This window comes from Camelus ferus, chromosome 10 (assembly GCF_009834535.1).
Source record: "Camelus ferus isolate YT-003-E chromosome 10, BCGSAC_Cfer_1.0, whole genome shotgun sequence".
Taxonomy (NCBI): Eukaryota; Metazoa; Chordata; class Mammalia; order Artiodactyla; family Camelidae; genus Camelus; species Camelus ferus.
The window spans coordinates 68,194,381-68,215,054 of record NC_045705.1 but is presented as its reverse complement, the minus strand read 5'-3'; the positions used below and the strand labels follow the sequence as shown (position 1 = coordinate 68,215,054).

The window sequence follows — 20,674 nt, the reverse complement described above, 5'->3', positions numbered from 1 at the left end:
CCCTGAGGACAAAGTAGGGCCACTGCTGACTTACATGTGCCTTTATGCAAATTAGAAAAAGGTGTCACTCACCTCGAGTAGACAGCCAGTGCCGGGACACGCTCTTACAGCCAGGTCCCCTTGTGCAGTGCACAACTTAAACAACCATACCTGGTGTAGCGTAAACCCTGACAGTTGTTTTCTTCTTTTCTGTCGTGCAAGTGCCTGTCAAGCTTCAGTGGTGGAGGGATCCACTTCAGAGAGGGCTATCTAGAGAAGCCCTTTGCCAGCCACTCGATTAGATACAGAGTCAGGCCGCCTTCCTCCACTGAGGCTCCTTCATTTTAGAGATTGTGGTTGATTTTGGTAACTGACCATTTGGGCCACTTACTTATTTTATTTCCTCATTTTAAATTCCTGCTCTTATCTTTTCAATTCACAAATAAAGAGTGAGCCTCAAAAACCCTAAGCCCCCTTGATCTCAATAAAAGCAGAACCCAAGGCCCGCGCTCTCTCTACCTGCGACCTCGCGGTGTGGTCCCAGGGTACTGCATAACTGCCAGCTCTTGTAAGTAACAAACCTTTATTTTTTCAAAGTTTCCTGATGGTTGTTGCTGAAAGGCATCTTGCAATCATTGTAAGAACCCCAGGGCTGGTCCAACCACAACTCTGGTCCTGACAGGCTGGGCCCAGGCAGCCCCAGTCCAGAGGCGCATCCGGAGCAGGCTGTGTCTGAGTAAGGGTGACAAGCCCATCCTTTGCAAGACTTACTGATGAAAATGACTGCCACTCTGACACATAAGAAACACAGCCAATCACACTGCTACAACCCAGAAAATAGTAAAACACACTCCAGATTCCCATCGTGTAAAGCCAGGACCCCAAGCTTAATGCCCCAGAAAGCTGCCGGTCGGCTTGTGCAGGCCTCACGTGGGCCTCCGGTCCCTGAGGGCCGCCAGCAGTGAAGGCACCACGGCAATCACAGGGCAGGCAGGGAAGGCCGCTGTGTCTTGCTTTTCAGACTGTCTGAAAGGTCCCTGTGGAGTCACTCTCTTTCCACGTTTAGAAAAGCAAGTCTCATGGAAACAGGTGACCAGGAAAGGTGGCGTGGATGGCGCCCGAAGCTGTGGGGGTGATTCTGCTCGGGAGCAAACGAGGGTCTGTGTTCCATCCCGGCCTCAGGCGCGCCCAGTGGTTCTGTCCAAGGGAAAGAATCTCTTTGGGGCCACCACCCGCCTCCTCCCATGGTCGGTGTCCGTCCCGAGGCCGCATCGCGCCCCCGCTGGGAGGGCGCACCAGGATGTCACCTGCACAGCTGCAGGTGCGGGTGATGGCTCAGTTTCTCCATCAGCTCCTCCTCCGTGGGCTCCTCCAGGACATCCCTGCGGGATCGGGGAGAGGGTGGACGGGGTGCTCCGGAGAGAGAAAGGCCCTGGCACGTCCAGGTGAGCAGAACTGACTGAAAAGCCTCATCAGAGCCCCGGAAGAGGAGCGCCCCCAAATCACCCCACACACGAGCTGAGTGGACGTAGTGGGGACTGGGGACACAGGGAGGACTCAGGTCCACCTCTGGGATGTTTACGTGGTGTCCTTTGGAGCCTGGGAGAACAGCTCTCCACACAGGCTGCACCGACACACAGTAAACGCTCAGGGAGGAAAGTCTGGGCCACCTCTGGGACGACTGTCACTTTTCTGTTCCAATAGAGGAACAGTTCCAAAGTTACCATGAAGAAGAGAGAGACAAGGTTTCCTCGGGCCACCTGTCTACATCCAGGAACCTGAGAATGCTTCCTTAAACGTGCGCACCGGAGAGCAGGACAGTTTCCAGCCCGGCAGCAGGAGCAGAGGCAGCCCCGGACCCTGGTCCCAGCTCGGGGCTCAGCAGGAGGGGGAGGGACAAGGTGCCTGGGGCCCACGGGGAGCGCCTGCCCACTGCCTCCCTGTCTCTCCGTCCTCCCACCCAGGCCCCACCTTCCCCATCCACGCACCTGAACAAGAGCTCCACCGTCATCTGAGAGGTGGCCTCCGAGTCCCCCGTGAGGGACTGCAGGTGACTGCGGCGGTCCCACTTGTGAAGGAAGTTCTGGCAAGAGGCAGGGAGGGACACAGGTGTGGGGCCTGCACGGGATCAGGCTTGTCCCCTCCCCGACCCCTCCAGTGTTGGCCTGGCTGAGCAGTTCAGCCTGGACGCTGGGATCCAGGGCCCAGCAGGGCCACCAGGTCCTACAGGACCAGGCCTCCTCCAGCCCCACCCCCGGGAGCTGAGAACCCATACAGGTCAAAGGTTAACAGCACCCCAAGAGGCCCCCAGCAGCAGGATGAGCAGCACTGAGCCCCAGGGGAGGACAGAGCCTGAACCCAGGGCCGCCTCAGCCAAGCACGGCCTCTCCAGGCCAAGGCCCAGGTGGGCCAGCAGGCAGCCCACCTCGTGCCCGCCCCCAGTGGAAACTCCTGGTGAGAACAGGAGGGGCGCGGGGTCTCCGATACCTCCAGAATCAGAGCCAGAAACAGGTTGACCCAGATGACAGACGACACCAGCCACCACAGCACGAAATAGACCTTCGACCACCTGCAGAGGGCAAGGAGGAGGCCCCCCGTGGCCGCCGCGAGCAAGTGCACTGCTCTCCTGGACCCGTGGCTCGTCCCGCAGCACGGCCAGCGGCAGGCGGTTCTGGGACCCGAAGCCAGGACCAGCGCTGGGGCCAGTCTGAGCTCTTCAAGCTCCAGGCTGAACCCCTCCACCCCAGGAGCCCCACTGTCATGGGCTCCCAAGAAGCCTTCTGCTCCTCCCCACCCCCCGGCGATCCCCGGGAGGCGTAGGCCCAGACGCACACCCTGCACAGAGCCGCAGTCGGGCGCCCTGCGCTGTGCCGGGGCCGGCGTGAGGGGCGCCAGGACAGGGTCACTCACGGGCCCGCGTAGCGCCGGAAGGCGTCCAGGAACACCTGCCAGTTGTTTACAACCATCACGTTCCACAGAGTGACCAGGGCAGCCTGCGGGCAGCAGACACAGGGTCCGGGAGGCCGCAGGAGGCAGGGGGTGGGGGCGCCAAGGAGTGGAGGGGAAGCGGCGCAGGACTCACAGCAAAGTCGTCGAAGTTGTTGGCCCAGTACTCCAGCTGCTCGAAGCTCCCGCAGGGCGCTGAACCGTTGGCAGGGGCCAGGCTGCGGGGCACAGCCGGCGTCAGCGTGGAGGCAGGGCAGGACACACACCTGGGCGCCCTCCCACCGCCGCAGCCCCTGCACGACGTGGAACCCATCTGGGCCCCTGAGAAAGTGTGGGGGAAAAAAGGAAATGCCTCCGACCTAGGAGCTGCTGTGAGGGCAGCCAGGGGCGAGCATGGGGACACACACGAGAGACTGACCTTCCCCGCCAGCGGCCAGTGAGGGGGCCTCTCGGCCCTACAGTTCAGGCCTGGCGCTGGACGCCCCGAGCCAGCGGGCAGCCTGGCCTGCAGGTCCAGAAAGGGGCACGGGGTGGGGGCTCTGTGCAGCCACGGGAAACGCCCTCAGTACAGATCCCAGGGAGGGATTCTGGGGGGAGGGGAGGGAGGGGAGGAGAGGAAAAGTGGGGGCTGAAAGGAAGAAAGAGGAACCAGGAGGCCCCCCCCACCACTGAGGCCTCACCCCGGTCCTGGCGCCCCTAGAGGCACCCCCTTTGGCGTTTCTAAGCCCCATCTCACCTGCTATTTCCAGGAGCCACAACGACGCCTCGGAACAGGCTGATGCCGACGATGGCAAAGACGTAGTAGACCACCTGGGGAGGCAGGCCGGGCCCGTCGGCACCCCCACGGGTGGGCCCACAAAGCCAGGCTAGGCCAGCGAGGGCTGCGTGCAGCAGGGACTCCCAGCCCTGGATGCTGCCCCTCGACTGTGGGCACCACCCGCCTCCCTGGGGACACTGGGGCTCTGGGGACAGAGGGAGGAGCTGCTGCTGGGGGAGCCCCAAAGATAAGCCGGGCTCCCAGGAGTAAGAACTGAGACCAGCCAAGGGAGCTGAGACTGTCCACCACAACTCCGGAGAGAACAGGCAGCCAGGGCCAGGGAAAGGCTGGGAAGAAGGCGCCCCAGGGGAGCAGGGGGCGGGCGGGAACTGGCCCTGTCCCTCGGGGACCCGCCACTCTCCCCACATCCACCAGGAGGCGTCCAAGGAGCACCACTAGGCCGCCTTGTGCCACAGTCAGAGAAGGGGCTGCTGGCCACCCTGACCTGTCCCTGCCCAGGGGGAGGGGGTGCACACCCCAGGCTAACCTAGCACCCCTTCTGGGCTTCAGTTTTCTCCACTGTACAAATATGGGCCCGAAGCAAGGCTGCAACTCTCACATCCTACAGGCCCAGAGCACACGTGGGACCCCTCCTGGGGGGCTCCCCACCCACCTCGGTGTCCAAACCAAAAGACAAAAACACCAGGGGTGGCATCATCAATGCAACAGGGCTTTCTCTGTCACCTTCTCCCCTGCCCACCACGCCCCCTGCTCCCAGGGCCCTGCCCCGCCTGGGCCACGGGGCGGAGCCAACAGCAAGCAGCTCCGGAAAGGCTGCCCCCGGGGAGGGGGACACCATGGCTCTCTCTCAGCAAAAGTGGCTGCAGCTCCCAAAATCCCTCTGGGCAAGGATAGTCGACCAAACCCTGTCTGGGGTCCCTGTGGGCTCGGGGGGTCCCTGGTGCCTTTCAGATTTTTCATCCTCTCAATGTGGCCCACAGCCCAGAAAACACGCGGGATTCAGCAGTGACCAGCAGGAACTCTGGTCCGGAAAGAGAGTGTGGTCAGGTCAGTGCCTCCAACCAGACCAGCCCTGAAGTTCTCTCTCTGGCTTGCCCTATGCTTCCTGGGCCTGGGTCACCTGCTGCGGCCCGAACAAAGGGACCCTCTTTCCTGAGGCCACCAGCCAGCCAGCCACCATCAGCCTCCAGCAGAGCTCTGGCTCCCCTATCCAACAGCAGCCAGGCCCCGCTCCCACCCCCAACCATCAGTGAGGGCGGCCGACTCACCACCAGGATCCCACCAAAAGCCCGCATGTTTTTGATCAGGTCCATGATGGTACTGGCCACCACAGCCATCAGCTGAGACAGAGAGAGCACAGCCCGATTCCTCTGGGTCCCACGGAGGTGACTCCAACCCTGCCCACTGCCCAACCCTGACCCGGAAAGGCGGGATGGGACCGGCGACTTCCCAACCTGTACACACACACCACACACACCCTCGGCCACCACACATACCTCACCTGTCCACACACCCACGGCCACCCACACACAGCTCGGCAGGAAGGACAGACGTGCACAGGAGGACCTGACGCTCAGAAAGGGGTCTAATGCCCTCGGTTTCCTTTCTCCTGAAAAGGTCTTAGGACAGCAGCTCTGCCTCTGTGCCAGGCGGGAGCCGGGCCTGACACCCCGACCCTCCAACCCCCCTCCCTCCAGGTGTTGTTACTCCTGGTGGGAACAAGAAGGGAAACTGAGGCTCAGAGGTGGTCACAAGCCACCGTACTCCTGCACTGGGGGTCCCAGCAGGCAGCACCAGCAGCCACTGCAAGTCCGAGGCAAAGGCATTTCAGGAACCTTAGGACACCTGGGAACGTACTGCAGCCCCGCCCCTCACAAAGGCCAGGGACCCCAAGGAGCACGAAGCCACCCTACCACCAGCCAAGGGGCCTCCCCCGGGTCCAGCCCGCACAAGCCCCTCTCCTGGCGACATGGCAATGCAGCCAGCGGTACCTTCATGCTGGGGATGATGCGCAGGAAGCGGAAGACGAGGAGCATGTTCACCAGCCGCGTCATGTCCCACAGAGACAGCAGCCCCAGCATCTCCGGCTTCCTGGGGGGAGGACACACGGACCGGCGGGTTGGGGGAGGCTGGGAGGTGGGCAAGAAGACAGGAGATGCGTGGTCCAGAGAAAGAGAGACAGAGATGCAGAGAGAGCGACGGAGAGTGACGGGAACTCGCCCCGCAGCCGACACCAACCAGAAAAGCGCCATCAAGACCAGAGGGCGCCGGAGCCACCCACACCTGCAGCCCGCGGGCAGCGCAGTCACAGGGCACAGCCCTGCACAGGGATGCAGGGCCAGCTGACCCCTATCTCAACAGGAGGATGCTGAGCTTCTGGACACCCAGCTCAGGTCCCAGCAGAGCTGGGAGAGACCTGGCCCCTGACCCATGCTCTACCCCCTAACCCCCTCCCCTGGGCCCTGACACCCAACCCGTGGTGTCCCTCATGGCCTTCCCCTTCTCGTTTCTATTTAAACTTAAATCCACTCTCCCCCAAAATTTCCCGCCGACGAAAGAGCAGTGCGGGTTTCCAGTGCACTTTAGAAACACAGCTGCCAGCACCACTGCCCCTGGGACGCAGCCCAGGGCTGAGGCCGCCCGCCCCGCCGGTCTCCCCAGCACACACCCTCCCGGCCGCTCCCGGGAGCCGGCCCTGACCCAGCGGCAGGAGTCTTGCAGCCCCACCTCCCTCTCAAGCAACTCCCAGCTGCTCCACGAAGAGGCAGGCAGCCCAACAGAGGTCTCGAGAGACCAGAGACCTTCCCCGAGGGCCCGAGATCAGCACACGGGCTCGCTGGGGCAGCTGTACTCCGGACAGCAGGACTCCAAAGCTGCCACAGCCATGCTGCGAAGTGCCCTGGGACCCCTGGATGGCCAGATGTCCATCCCCCTGCACGGCCAGAACCAGGGGCAGCAGGGCTCGAACAACAGTGTGAATTCAGTGAGCCCTGGTCGGTCCCCACCACCTACAGGGAGGGGAACTGACGCCCGGAGTAGGAGGTGACGACCCCAGGTCACCTCGGCCCCTGGCACACCTGGTGGGGGGCTGAGCCCGTGCACTCTGTGGGGCACCCCCGCAGCCCCCGTCCCAGCTCTGGGAATGCCATTTTCCTGAAGGCGAACTATGAAGCGTTAAAGAGAGACTCCCCGAAAGCGATGACGAGGGGTTGCCCCCCACAGGCCTCAGCAGGGGCAGGCACCATGGCCGCCCCCTAAAAGACCCGCAACTGCCCCGCACGCACACCCTCCCCCGGGCGCTAGACAGAGCGTGGGTGCCGGGGCCTCCCCGGGACCTCCACAGTCACATACCAGCCCGGGTGAGGGAATCGGTACACAGCCAGAGTGGAGATCTCCAAAACCTTTAATCACAAAAGAAAAGAAGCTCGCTACGGCAAGGCTCACCGAAGCCGGCATCTAACACACTGTCCCCAGAGGGGGTTCTGCGGAGAAGTCAGAGCTGGTCCCATCCCCATGGATGGTGCCATGTGGGGACATCCCAGAGCTGAGAAAGACAAGCTGGCCCCAGGAGTCGGGGCTCGGGGAAGGCCGGCAGAGTCCCGAGCGTGGGCGAAGCTACTTGGTGGAAGGATGGACCGAGAGGCCCCTCTTTCAGGCCCCTCCTGCTCCTGGGGGCCCACGGCTCTAATTCGTCAAATATGAATCCGTGCTGCACCAATATCGCTGCTGTGACACACACCGGGAGCGACCCCTCACTCCCCTGGGCTCTGGGGAAAAGATTTTCCCGAGACCCCGGGTGCCTGAGACCCCCTGCCCCTCCCTCATCAAGGCCCCACAGTCCTCAGGCTCCTGCCGGGCCTCCCTCAGGGGCCGGGAAAGGCAGCCTGCCCCTAACAACGCGCAGATGCAGCAGACAGCGCCTCCCGTGCCCCCCACAGCTGCCTGCCAAGCAGCTCGGCCAGAGGACACCAGCCCCCCGTCACTAGAGGCAGGAGCCCCAGTCCCCCCAGGCCCTGGCACCCAGTACACCCCCTGCCCGAGAGGCCACGCCTCGGCCCATCTCAGACTTTACCAGCAGGACGACAGTGAGGAGCCCGTCAAACACGTTGCTGGGGTGTGCCAAGTACCCCCGCAGGCCCAGAGCCAACACCTTGAGCAGCAGCTCCAGCAGATAGTACAGGATGAAGACAAAGTTGAGAATCTGAAAGGGAAATGAGGTGCCCAGCACTCAGTCCCCGTGCTGCCCGGCTCCCCGACCTCCCCCACCTGCAACAGGGCCTAGGCGGGAGCCACGTGGCCACGGGACCCACCTGCTGCACGTGGTAGGACCCACCACAGGAGCTGGACATGGTGCAGGAGACATCCTTCCCCCCCGGGGGGCCACATCACTCTCTCCTCCCACCTCTCTGCTGCTCCTTGGGCCCCGCAGGGATGCTCTTCCTGAGCCCCCACCCCTCCAGCACCCCTTCGTGCTCCATACCCTCTCCTCAGGGGACCTGTACCCCATGCACGGCTTCAATGACAATTTGCACATCTGCACACCTGCGGTCACACCTATTGCCCCAGGTGCCGGCAGACCGCTGTCTACAGGACCCTCGCTCTGCCGCACCCTACACGCTGCCTGGCTCACCAGGGGCTCTGCGGGGGCTCCCCGCCTGCACCAGCCTCCCGCAGCCCCCCTCCCCCTGCTACAGCCGGCACCCCAGGCCCTGGGGCACCTAGGGACAAACGACCCACTTCGTACTGCAAAAGCCCTGCCCCCCATGGGCCTGGAGCCCCAGGTGGGGAGGCTGTGCCCCCTACTCCTCTAACTCCATCACCTGACGAGGGCCCGACGGCGAGCGCACAGAGCTCACCCCCAGCACGAAGTCGTCACGGTCCTCGGGCGGCACGTCTGCATCCAACACCAGGAACGCCTGCGGAGCCGGAGCCGGAGTGGAGGGCAGTCAGCCACCAGGAAGGGCAGGCGTGAGAGCTGGGGGGAGGGGGCACCACACTCACACAGATGGTCACGAGGTTGCCAAGAGCCATGAAGTTGCCCAGGTAGTTGAAGTAGCGGTGGCTGAAGACGAACTGGGCGCTCCGCAGAAACGGAGACCGGTACTCGGGCCGTGGCGGGGGCTGGGGAGGGAACACACACGCTCAGAAACAGGTGGGGGTGGCCGTGGCCGTGGGGGCCCAACGATGCCCGTGCCCCTGGTTCTGGGAGTTGAATTTTCCTGCCTTAACGCCCAGCCCAGGCCACCCAGCCTAAGGAATCATCTCAAACACGGGGAGTTTATGCACCAGGATACTCATCACAGTCGTCTTTACAACCCCGAGAGGAGCAAACAACCCACACGGTCCTGATGCCGTCAGTAAACCACGCCGGACTGTCACACGGCCATCGTCAGCGTAGGTGAGGTGTCCCCACGGCATGAAAGTGTCCCGTGAAAATGCACACATAGATCATATGCTAAAAACCATGAAAACCTGGCACGGAACAGAGGTAGCTCACACACAGTGACCAGGCTGGAGTGGACAACAAAGGAGGACCACTGGGCAGCAAACGTTAGCGTGAAGACACTCGTCAGACCCAGCGCTCCCATGCTCTGCACCCACAAGACACTGCCGCGTGCGCGCGAGGACAGAGCCACAGGGCGGCCACCGTGGCATGAGACGGACCTGCATCCGCTCCATCCCAGGCAGGGGCCACTCACTACACGTGGCCACTCAATCTAAATGCAAACCCCATCCAGCTAAACACTCAGCTCCTCTGCCACAATAGCCACATCTCAAGCTCAAGAGCCAGGCATGACCCACAGCTACCAGGACAGACAGGCAGACAGAGGACACTTCATCCTCAGGGAAAGCTCCACAGAGCTGGACAGACCTATGACCTGTTACCAAGCGAAAAAGAGGAAGCTGCAGAGCGGAAATCACAGCAACTCGTGTACACGTCAAAGGAACCACGAGTGCTTCCTCGAGGACACGCCTACACCTGCATCTGCACGTGGACAAGTCTGGGAGGAAACAAACTGAACAGGGCGGCTGTTCAGAGCAGGACCTGAACTGGCAGTGCGAGTTTCCAACCCGGTGCCTCCCAGCTCCCCATTCACCCTTCCACACCCAAAGGAGACCCCTCGGCGTCTCATCCACCGTGAGCATGCGGTCAAGCCTTCCCAGCACAGGACCACAGAGGGACGCTGCTGGAGGGAGGGGTCCTCCTGGGATTCCCGGCTCCCACGTGGTGGGCCGGCAGCCCTGGGTGTGGGGTGAGGACATCGTGCAGCTCTGACGCAGCCCCGCGCTCAGATGCACAGTCCCTTGGTGACCTGGAACCACAGCCGACCCGGCAAGAACGTTCCCAGTCTTCCCACAGTCCTCCACGTGGGAACAGGTGCCCAGAGGCCCCTGCCCACACTGGTACCCGGTTCACCCAGCACCCCCACGCCACCAGCTGCTGATGGCCTGCGCCTGCTGCACCCCCAAGGGCAGCGTCCTGCTTGCTGGTGGCTGCAGACCAGCTCCAGTCCAGGCAAACCAGCAAACATCTCTGTCACCCTGTGGGCTGGACCACATCTTCCCCAAAGGAGTGTGAACTCCAGCCTTAGGAGAGGGGTCATCTTCAAGTCAGTTCTTTCTCAGACATTTCCCTCAGTCCTCAGGTACCACAGTTTCCTTACATCTTTTTGTTAAATTTCTTCTGCGGGGGAGGTAATTAGGTTTATTTATTTATTTTAATGGACGGGCTGAGGATTACTGAGAATTGAACGGAGGACCTTGTGTATGCTAAGCACGTGCTCTGCCACTGAGCTGTACCCTCCCCCGTCATATCTCATGGTTACTCTTTTATCATAGGCGACACTTCTTTATATTAAACTTTCCATGTTAAACCCACTGTGTAGTTTCTGTCTCCTGCTTGGACCCAGACTGATACACTGGCCAAGAGAGATTTCAGCATTATCCACCGCTTAAATTGGTACAAAAAGAATGAACTCATATATTACCTTGTATTAAAAAATAACAAACCTTGAAATGATTTCCGTGGTTATCTCTGGGTAGGGGGACAGTGGGGTGCTTTCTCAGCTTTACTATCTGTAATTAATGAGTGCTGTTTTTTAACCCAAAAAGCTTCTTATTAAAAGAAAAATGGGGGGGGGGAATATAGCTCAGTGGTAGAGTGGATGCTTAGCATGCACAAGGTCCTGGGTTCAATCCCCAGGACCTCCATTAAAAATTAAATAAATAAACCTAATTGCCGCCTACAAAGAAAAATTTTTTTAAGAATTCTAATTAAAAAAAAAAAAATTTTTAACGGAAAGAAAACCAGACTTTCAGAAGTTGGCAGGGTACTGTGTGTGCAACCCATTAGTGTGAACTGAGCAGCACTGGACCAAGGCCAGGCCGACAGACAGGGGTGACCACCACACAAGGGCTCTTATGGAAGGCTGCCGTTTCCCTGGCATCAGCTTGCCTGGAGAAGGCCTCTCTAAAGGAGCGATTACAAATCACAGCCTACCAGGGCACCTGGGACAAGCCCCCAAATGCTAACAATCCTTGAAGCCCCTCCCTGCCCCTTTGCAATCAGCATTTTGGGGGAAGAGGGTGTCATAAAATCAAGGAAAGGGCACTGCAGCTCCCCAAACCTCTAGGACCCAAACTCCCACCTCAAACCACACTTCTGGACTTCAGACCCAAGGCCCTGTGGGAAGAGAGAAAGCCCCACAGACCACAGAAGGAAAGGCGTGGCCAGAGCAGGGGCATGGCCTACGTGTCAGCCCATCCCCAAGTCTGTGCCCAGTGTGTGCCCAGCTCTGCCAGGCATGACCACAGCACCCCTTTTTTGATATCATCAGATCCTGACACCAAAAGCAGGCAGGAGAGTGGGTTTTGGACCACCGGGACCCAGCAGCATCCTACAGGCCAGCAAGTGCTCAGGGAGACCCTGGCTGGCCCAGCAGACCCCACTGATCAAACCCTGAGAAAGGACCCTGACTTCCCAGACATCTTCCCAGACATCTTCCCGCCCTGGTCAGCTCACATCCGGAAGAGAGCCGGACCACTGCCAAGTCAAGCCCATGACAGCCGCCAAGAGCTGCCCCCTGGGCCCAGCAAACCTCCTGCCCCATGACAAGACTCATTAACTAGAAAAGTGCATCTTCATTTCCTGTCATTTGAGGACCATCATCACAGTTCCTGCAAAATCAGCACCTGACGGCACGTATTGACTATTTTCTTCAAGTCACCTGGAAGCAGACCCTTGTTTAGCCCCGTCCCAAGCAGAATGTGATGTGCAGTAACACACAAAGTGTCAGCCTGCGTGGCCCTACGCCATCTCCCATGCCCCATGGGCGTCACAAGAGGATGCCACTGAGAAAGGGACGCCCCAAATGCTGACGGGCCGAGTAAGCAGCACCCGGCGCTCTAGGCCGGGCAGGGCCCAGCTCCAGGTGACCTGGGGAGACCTCCGGAAAACATGTTCTTAACAAAACCACCTCTGGCGGGGCCTGAGGCCACGGAGGCCGACCACAAGGCCTGGAGAGGCAGACCGCTGCTACGGGCTAGGGTGCATCCCTCCCCAAAATTTACAGTCTGAGGTCCTCGCCCCCAGGACCTCAGATGTGACCGTGCTAAGGAACAGGGCCTTTTGAGAGATGATTCAGGTGAAATGGGGTCACTAGGGTGGATCCTAATCCCATATAACTAATGTCCTTATGAGAACAGGACATCAGGACACAGACACACACAGAGGGACGGCCAAGTGAGGACACAGGGAGAAGGCGGCATCTCCATGCCAAGGAGAAAAGCCACAGGAGGAACCAGCCCTGCGGACACCTTCATCTCGGAGTCCAGCCTCCAGGACTGGGAGACAGTAAGTCCTGTTGTTTAAGCCCCAGACTGTGGTGTTTGTTACAGCAGCCAAGTTGACTGACCCAACAGTGACACTGAGCTATCAGGAGTCCAATCACAGGGAGACATCTGACTCCACCTCTTCACTCTCATCCCCCTGAGTCTGGCTTGGCCCTCTAAGGTCGAGTGGCTGGAGCGTGGCCCCCACAATCTGCCTGTGAACGGCTCAGCTGGCTCCCAGTGCCTCCACCCACCCTCACCCCCAGAAACCAGCTACATAAAATGCCGGTGGTCTAGGGTCTCATCGACACAGTGCTGAGCTAGAAGCTGAGGCCGGTCTGGTGACTTTAAAAATCAGTGTCAAGGACAAGACAAAGGCTTAAGAGCAACTCAGGAACCTCCCCGGCAAGGACACATGCAAAGAGGACAAGAATCTGTCGTGGAGATAGAGGAAACTGTTGGGAAATTTCTTCTGGGTCAAGCTTGGCACAGGCCAGTTCCTGAGGTCTGTGAATCTCATGTCAACAGAATCTCCACACTTTCCAAAAGCAGCACCACCTCCATTCCTGTGTACCATCCTCAGGGCCAGAAATCCCAAGAAGGCAAGTAGTGGCACCCATGACTACGAGTGACCCTGGTAATCAGTGCCAGTGGACACAGGATTTCCCCGCTAACCCCATGTGGCCCTGGTGCTAAGCAGGTGACTCTGGCCTGGCCCCAGTTACCTCTTTAATCACCCTTTTATCAAACTCATCAAAGAGTTCCTGAAACTCATCAGCTGACAGCAGGTCACCACCGTGGGAACGCACCTTCTGCAAAGCAGGAAAGCAGAGGTCAGCCGAGGGCAGGCGGGAGAGCCACCCACAGCCCCACCTGGACTGGGCCAGCCCAGCCAGTCCGAAATGACAGCCACGTGACCTGCAGGAGGAGGCCAGAGACACAGAGGGAGAGGGCAGGGGGACAGCAGGGGGACAGAGGGACCAGTACCTCCATGATGGCCTGTTTGTGGTCGCTGTCCAGCTGGACTTTCTGGAGCACATGCAGGAAGTCCTGGGGCTTCACCCCGACTCTGTGGAGGGAAAATGCCCCCAGTGAGCCGGCCAGCTTAGTGCCCTGGGGTGCCCTGACCTCTGTCCTGAGCTGTGCCTTGAATCAACTGAGCAGCCCTGGGCGACAACAAAGGCCTCCACAAGGGAGGGAGCCGAGGGGTGCATCTGTCATCCAAGATCCCAAGACACCATTCTCCTGCCTTACAGTGGAGCTGAAGCCAGGAGGGGGCGTGCGAGATCCAACAGAGGCCCCCAGCTCACAGCGGTGGGGACTGGAGCCTTCCACAGTGACACTGCCTCCAAACCAGGCAGCAGACTGGACGCACGTCCCAGGCCCCTCTGGCCCCGACAACCAGGTTACAGCACAGGGGAGTGGGAAGGGTGCCTATCACAAGGGGGGGCCAGAGTACGTGGCCCCTCGCCTGCCCAGGAGCTCCAGCGGGTCACAAGGACAAACACTTTAACTCGGACGCAAGGACCATGGATACCGCCGAGTACCGGGGTGCAGCGGTTCTGTGATTGCAAAGGAGCATGAGGACGGACATCAGCCGGCAGGGAGCTCGGCAGAGGCGGTGCTCAGGAGACACTCCCCATGAACCCCCGCCCAGGGAGGCAGCAGCCCCACTGCCTCAGGGAGGGGGTCCGGGCCCCGGCACTCACCCCTCGGGGTGGGCCTCTCCCGCTGCTGTCACGGAGAGGACCTTGTAGGCTGCCCGAGTCCCCAGCCGCCTACGCAGCAGCGAGGTCTGGAGAGATTTCTGAAAAGAGGTGGCTCTGAGTGGCTCGGCTGAGCCCCTCACAGGCCGCCCATCCCCCCACCGCATCCCTGCGCAGCCCCTGAGGCTGCCCTGCCCACCCGAAGCCTAGGGAGCGGCCCCGCGCACCATGGACAGTGGAGGAGCACAGACTCCACGCGCCTGCCCTGCGACGGCCACTCGCTGTGTAATTCACTAAGGTGTGTGCTGCTTCTTGGCGTATTTGGGGTCCTCAACTCTCCTACACGGTGGGTTTGGGGCCACTGAACTGGGAGCTTCCAGCTTCCCTCTAGAGGAGGTGGGGTGGGGAGGGGACCCCTTGGGGGCTGTGAGGACGGCACCGCCCGGGGAGGGGGCAGGGAGCAGGGTGAGCCCAGTTCCTGCTCACCCGTAAGAGGGAGCCGGACCCATGCAGAGACCACTGTGGAGCCCGCCGTCCCACCCGCACCTCCACGGCCCCGGGGCCACCTGGCTGGTCAACTCCAGTCACCCCCCACCGGGTCTCCAGGGGCAGCTCCACACAGACGGGCAGGGACAGCGGCTCATCTCACCATCAGGTAGCCCCGGAACTGATTGTAGATGATGGCCGTCAGCAGGTTCATCAGAAACAAGCTCCCTTCAAGGGGAAAAAGCCACGACAGAGGGAACCCCCAGTCAGCGGCGAGCACACAGCCAGGGTCGAGTCTGGAAGGGGCGGCAGCATCGCGGGCCCAGAGCAGAGGGTCGACGTGGGCACAGCAAGAAGGGCCCGGGCGAGCAGGGACAGGGCCCAGCGCACAGCACTCCAGGCCCCCGTCTACAATCGGGAGCACCGCCTGGCCAGCCCAGCCGGGGGCAGTGAGGACAGAGGCCAACGGCGGTCACGGAATGAAAACCACGGCGGGGAGCACATGAGGCGAAGTCACGGGGTTGGGGGAGCACACCCAGCCCCAAGTTCAGGGGATCCAGTCACATGTGGCAGAATCTCAGCCCCAGTGACCCCTACAGACGCACCCAGGCTCACCTATCAGAGTGAAGGCTACGAAGAAGATGGCGTAGGCCCGGTTCTTGGAATATGCAGGAATCATCACTGCGAGAAAGAAGTCAGAGAAAATTAAACGTGTTCACGACCCATGTCCAGCCCTACACCACTGTCTCCTCAAAAGAAAGGAGGGCCTGCGTTAGGAGAGCAAAAAGGCCTGCTTGTCCAAACCTGGATCCTCACAACTCTGCTTGCACAGCCTGGGGAACAGGAAACTCACTACCTTTCAAGGGTCCTCATCCTTTATGCTTCCCTGTCACCAGTCACCCACACACTGAACATTCAGCTCTCCCTTAGGTGACTCAAGAGGACTCGCGGGACATGTGGGGACAGTGTTCAGGGTCCCATGCCCAGCTGTCCCTGGGTATGGAAGTCAGTGGCTGTCCTCCCGGGAAGGTCTCTATGGTCAGTGACCAACCCCAACCCAAGATGTGCCCTAGAGGACTGTCGTCACCCACTCCTGGCCACACCCCCAGCCTGAGCAGACAGAGGTCCCATCAGCAACCCCAACACAGTGTCATGGCCACCGAAGATCCCAGGGCCTCTCACATGTGTTGCGGCCAAGCCACCCGCTACGGCTGGGCCCAAGCAGCAGTGGGAAGGTGCCTAGACCTCAGAGAGGAGGCTGCCAGGAGTCCCCACTGGGCACAGCACCAGCCATCACCACACAGAGAACACTGTCCACCTCTAGCTTCTCAGGAGTCAGGAGACAGGGGTGGAGAAGGGAGGGGACAAGAAAGAAAAGAGGGTGTAAAGGGACGAAAACAGAAAAAAGTAGGAGAGGGAAGGGAAACAAGAAAAAGGGAAAAAGAAAAAGAAAGAAAGGAAGGTAAGGAGGGAGGGAGAGACTCCAAGGCCACACTTCTATTTCCCAACTCTTCATAAAAAGGCTTCAGGGCCTCTGGGCCCCAAGGCTCGGCATTACCCGACCCCCAGGCCAGCTCGCCGGCCCCCCGGCCCCCCTGCCCTCGCACCATCGGGGTTGTTGGCGGTGGTCAGCAGCACCAGCAGGGACGTCAGAGCCTCTGGCAGGTTGCGGAAGTAGGTCAGCCTCTCCTTGTCCTGCCCGGCGTCCTGCTGGGACCGACACGGCAGCTCTGAGGTGCCACCCATGCCTTCGCCCCACCGGCTAAGGCCTTAGGCCGCCAAAGCTTCAGATGCCAGACCCAACAAGCCAGGGCCACCCGCATGTGCTCAGCAGCCCAGGACCCACATCTCCCCATCGTCTCCCAGCAGGCTGTGAGCTCAGGCTGGACAGGACCTAACTCAGGAGCTCTGGACCCAAGAGGAAGTGTCCAGGGACACCACACACCCATGTGGACATCGGCCACTGGAGCCAGCCTGCTCGGAATCATGGTGAAAAGCTCTTGGCCAGCCTGGCAGAGCATCACAGCCTAGAGACCCAGAGAGCCCATGTGGGAGCCAGCCAGCCAGCCTGCTCATAGCCAGACCTTCCGTGCACGCGGTGCACAGCCCAAGGTCTAGAGCAGGAGGGGCAGGGGGCGGCCGAGCAGGCTGCCCAGGTGGGGAGAGGAGAGCTGGAATTCGGGTCGTGACCCTCCTGGGAGAGTCCTCTCTCTGCGACCCGGGCCTCACCTGCCCTGGAGTCTGGGCAGGGGCCGAGCGAACACAGTACCTTCTCGCTGGTGAAGAGCAGCATCCCGAACATGGTGAAGAGGCACAGGTGGATGGCCAGCAGCAGCCCGACACTGGGGGGATGAACACAGAGCTCAGTGCCGGGCAGACGCCCCATGCGCCAAAAGGAATGGGAGTCTGGGTACAGCTGACCCAGCCACCCAGGGAGATCCCTAAAGCCAGGCCCTGGGGCTGGTCCCTCCTCGGCTCCAGAACCTGCCGTGCTCACAATGGGGCCCTGCTCAGTGGAGATTCTTTCTTTGGCAGGAAAAACGCAACCCCAGGGGCATGTCCCAGGGGCCTGGGAGAGGCAGCGTCAAGGACCCCAGGGATTCTGAGAGAGGAAAAGCCAAGTCCATCAACTGGGACCCGTGAGAGGTCACCCACGCGAGTCAGGGTGGGTGGGGCAGGAGGAGCTGCTTCACAGAGTCTCAGCTAACAGCATCCAAACACGGTCCTGGGGGTGCAGGGGGCCAGGGAGGGAGGGGAGCAGTCGCAGCCAAGGCAGGACGCATCCACAGCTGTGGATTCTGCCTCTGATTTTGTGCTGGAAGGTGGGTGATACCGACAAGGGTTAAATCACTTCCTCTCAGTTGCATCAAGGTGGGTGTGAGAGCACACCCAAGGGTAAGTGGAGGAATAGTCCCTCTACCGCAGGGGATGGCAGGGTTCTGGGCGGGGTCGGGGGGCATAGCAAGGCCGTTAACAGGGCTGCCCTGAGTGCACAAGAGACCCCCAAATGCCCACCGACCTGCCAGCCTCCCCAGGCTGTCACAGCCACGCTCCAGGCCAGAGGACGAGTGGGGCAGGTGAGGCACCCAGTGGCCTCACAGACCACCTGCCGGGCCGTGGCCGTGGGCCCAGCAGGGAGCAAGAGCCCCCGGCCCTCCCTGCCAACCCTGAACAAGGAGCCCACCTGGCCATCTCCGGCAGCGACCGCCTGATGCACTTGAGCGTCTTCTTCATCATGGAGGAGTTCTGCATGAGGAAGAAGGGGCGCAGGGGCCGGCGCACCCGCAGGGGCTGGAAGAGGCCACGAGCCAGGGCCCTGAGCGCCAGCCAGGGCGGCCCCGGAGACCCTGGCCTCTGCTGGCCCGCTGCGCCGGGCCTCTGCCTCGAGGGCTCTCGGCACCCTCCCCACATCCCTCCCGGGCCAGCACCTCGGGAAGGGGGACCAGCGTACCTCTCCGGCCCCCACCTCCTGCTCTCCCCATGGCCGGGCGCCCCTGAACTTCTCTATTAGGCCGCTGTCCTACCCTCTGGGGGCTGCTCCACGCCCCTCTCCACAGCCCCCACCCTCTCCCCACGGCTCGGGGCCCCCCAGTCCTGCACAGAGGGACAGGAACCACTGCAGGAACTCCGCACCTCCAGGCTTACACTCACACACATGAACACACACATCTTCCTCTCCTCCCCCGTCACAACCGGAGGGCCCCCCTCAGTGTCCTCAGGACCCCGCCTCTGCTCAGCTGGCTGCTGGCACCCATCCCAGCTGTCTCACCATAACCACCACCTCCAGCACCACCCTGGGCTCCTTTCCTTCTGGGCACCTGCCTCACTTTGGACCCTACTATGTATCTGGTGCTTCCTGGTACCATCAGCCTCTTTCACAACAGAACAAGGTCCTGCCAGCACCAGCGCACAGTAGGCCCTCAGAACGTCTGCGGAGTGAGTGTCCTCAGGACTCACTCAGTCCTGAGCTGCCCTCGTACTCACAGGGGCCCGACTCCCGACAGGACTGAGAAGGCAGAAGAAACAGCGGTGACCGGGCAAGGCTCAGGGATCCACCCCTGCGCCCAGGCCAAGGGGCCAGTGCCCCCGCTCACTGCCCTGGACGGAAGCTCCAGTCTCAGGGCCCACATCAGGAGTCTTTCAGCCACCCCCAGGCCAAGCAGGAGCTGGAGGTCCGGCCGCACCCCTTCTGTGGGTCTTGGACCCTCACCTGCGGCCAGACGTGACCAGAGAGCGGCTTCTCCCAGACACAATAACCCAACCCAGTAAGGGCCTTCCCGCGGCTGCGGCCACGTCCACGCCATGGACGCAGGGACACGTGTGAAGGGAGGGAAAGCGCCTCCACGTGACCTGCCAGCAAGGGGAGCCGGCCCAGCGCCAGCCAGGCCCCGGCGAGGCTTAGATCGCACTGAGGGTCACGGCCCAGGCCCCGGCGAGGCTTAGATCGCACTGAGGGTCACAGCCCAGGCCCCGGCGAGGCTTAGATCGCACTGAGGGTCACAGCCCAGGCCCCGGCGAGGCTTAGATCGCACTGAGGGTCACAGCCAGGCCCCGGCGAGGCTTAGATCGCACTGAGGGTCACAGCCAGGCCCCGGCGAGGCTTAGATCGCACTGAGGGTCACAGCCCAGGCCCCGGCGAGGCTTAGATCGCACTGAGGGTCACAGCCAGGCCCCGGCGAGGCTTAGATCGCACTGAGGGTCACAGCCCAGGCCCCGGCGAGGCTTAGATCGCACTGAGGGTCACAGCCCAGGCCCCGGCGAGGCTTAGATCGCACTGAGGGTCACAGCCCAGGCCCCAGAGGCTTCGGGGAGAAGCCATCAGCTAATCTGCAGCAAACTAATCTCCTACAAGGAACAGCCAGCAGCCACGGCCACGGCCCACCTGTGCCTGGCGGCCCACGTGTGACCCGGCCCTCCCAGTCGCAAGGCTGGGGGCGGGGGGAGCAGGACTCCATCAGGCACAAAAGGACACAAAAGGCCGGGCGTGAGGCGGTCAGAGGGCCCCGGCCCCCCCTGCAGGCCCCCAGTGCTGTGGGAGCCCCTTACGACTGGCCAGCTGGCCACAGAGGAAAACCTCAGGCTTGGACTGCAGACGGTTCTGGGCGATGGACCAGTCCCGGACAGAAGTGGGCTGTGGGCAGAGTTTCAACCTCAGTCAAGAGCGTTCCCAGAAGACAGCACCGAAGGGGAAGCTTTACAGCGGGTAGGGTCCACTCTGTATGGACCAGAAAGGTATCGACTCCCGGGGGGGGGGGGGTCAGGGGCGTGGACAGAACAGCCTGGACAACTGGGGACGAGGAGGTCTGGGTAGGACGCGTGTGGACAGGCAGAGTGAGCACCCACCACGAGGCATCAGGGACAAGGCTCTCCGGACAGATGGATGTCTCCCAGCCTCTCCCCTCAGCCACCCCACTCCAGTCTCCACGGGCTGCATATAAAGTGGCCACAGAGGCAGGGATGAAGGGGCCACCAACGTGGACACCCACCAAGGCCGCTAGGGGGCCTGCCCTGCCAGAAGCAGAGCTCAGCGCCGGCGCCAGTGTGGCCCCCGGGAGTAGGCCCCTCCCCAGGCAAGGCACTAACCTGTCCTGGGTGGGCAGGCAGGCAGGCGGGTCAGGGCTCTGCCCGCCCTGCCCTCAGTGCCTCTCCAGGAACACCACCCAAGCCTTGGGACCAACGCCACTTCAGACCAAGGCACAGCCCAGAGAACCCGCTGGCCCCATCCTGAGCAGCTGGCCCAGGGAGGGCCTGATGGGCCTGGGGGGCAGCCCTTTGCGGGGCAAGGAAACCAGCATGGGCTCTGAGCACTGGGACAGAACAGGCGCGCCGACACCCCCACTCCCCCCACCCCACAGCTCCGGGCCCTGCTGATCCGGAAACACCCACTCCCGAGAGGGATGCTCCCCCGGGGACATACACTGGGCCCACTGGGCCGAACCACACCTGC

General features: G+C 61.5%; 1 protein-coding gene across 7 annotated transcripts in view; it reads right to left on the bottom strand.

Moving 5' to 3' along the window:
- Nucleotides 1–543: 543 nt before the first annotated feature.
- Nucleotides 544–20,674, bottom strand: part of TPCN2 (two pore segment channel 2) — a 28,999-nt gene continuing 8,868 nt past the window's right edge. For 2 of the 7 annotated variants that reach the window (XM_032490068.1, XM_032490066.1), the window contains 20 exons: nt 17,912–18,018; nt 16,997–17,069; nt 16,335–16,434; nt 15,343–15,408; nt 14,891–14,955; nt 14,245–14,342; nt 13,523–13,604; nt 13,261–13,347; nt 8,705–8,824; nt 8,560–8,619; nt 7,776–7,904; nt 7,055–7,104; nt 5,695–5,794; nt 4,972–5,043; nt 3,662–3,735; nt 3,062–3,143; nt 2,890–2,972; nt 2,467–2,548; nt 1,968–2,062; nt 1,144–1,361 (listed from right to left, as the gene is read on the bottom strand). In XM_032490068.1, coding sequence (XP_032345959.1) covers nt 1,283–1,361; nt 1,968–2,062; nt 2,467–2,548; nt 2,890–2,972; nt 3,062–3,143; nt 3,662–3,735; nt 4,972–5,043; nt 5,695–5,794; nt 7,055–7,104; nt 7,776–7,904; nt 8,560–8,619; nt 8,705–8,824; nt 13,261–13,347; nt 13,523–13,604; nt 14,245–14,342; nt 14,891–14,955; nt 15,343–15,408; nt 16,335–16,434; nt 16,997–17,069; nt 17,912–18,018 — 1,704 coding nt within the window. In that variant the 3' untranslated portion in view covers nt 1,144–1,282. Of the gene's footprint in view, nt 1,362–1,967; nt 2,063–2,466; nt 2,549–2,889; nt 2,973–3,061; nt 3,144–3,661; nt 3,736–4,971; nt 5,044–5,694; nt 5,795–7,054; nt 7,105–7,775; nt 7,905–8,559; nt 8,620–8,704; nt 8,825–13,260; nt 13,348–13,522; nt 13,605–14,244; nt 14,343–14,890; nt 14,956–15,342; nt 15,409–16,334; nt 16,435–16,996; nt 17,070–17,911; nt 18,019–20,674 lie in introns of all 7 variants that reach the window. The other 5 variants (XM_032490062.1, XM_032490061.1, XM_032490065.1 and 2 more) reach the window with 4 other exon arrangements.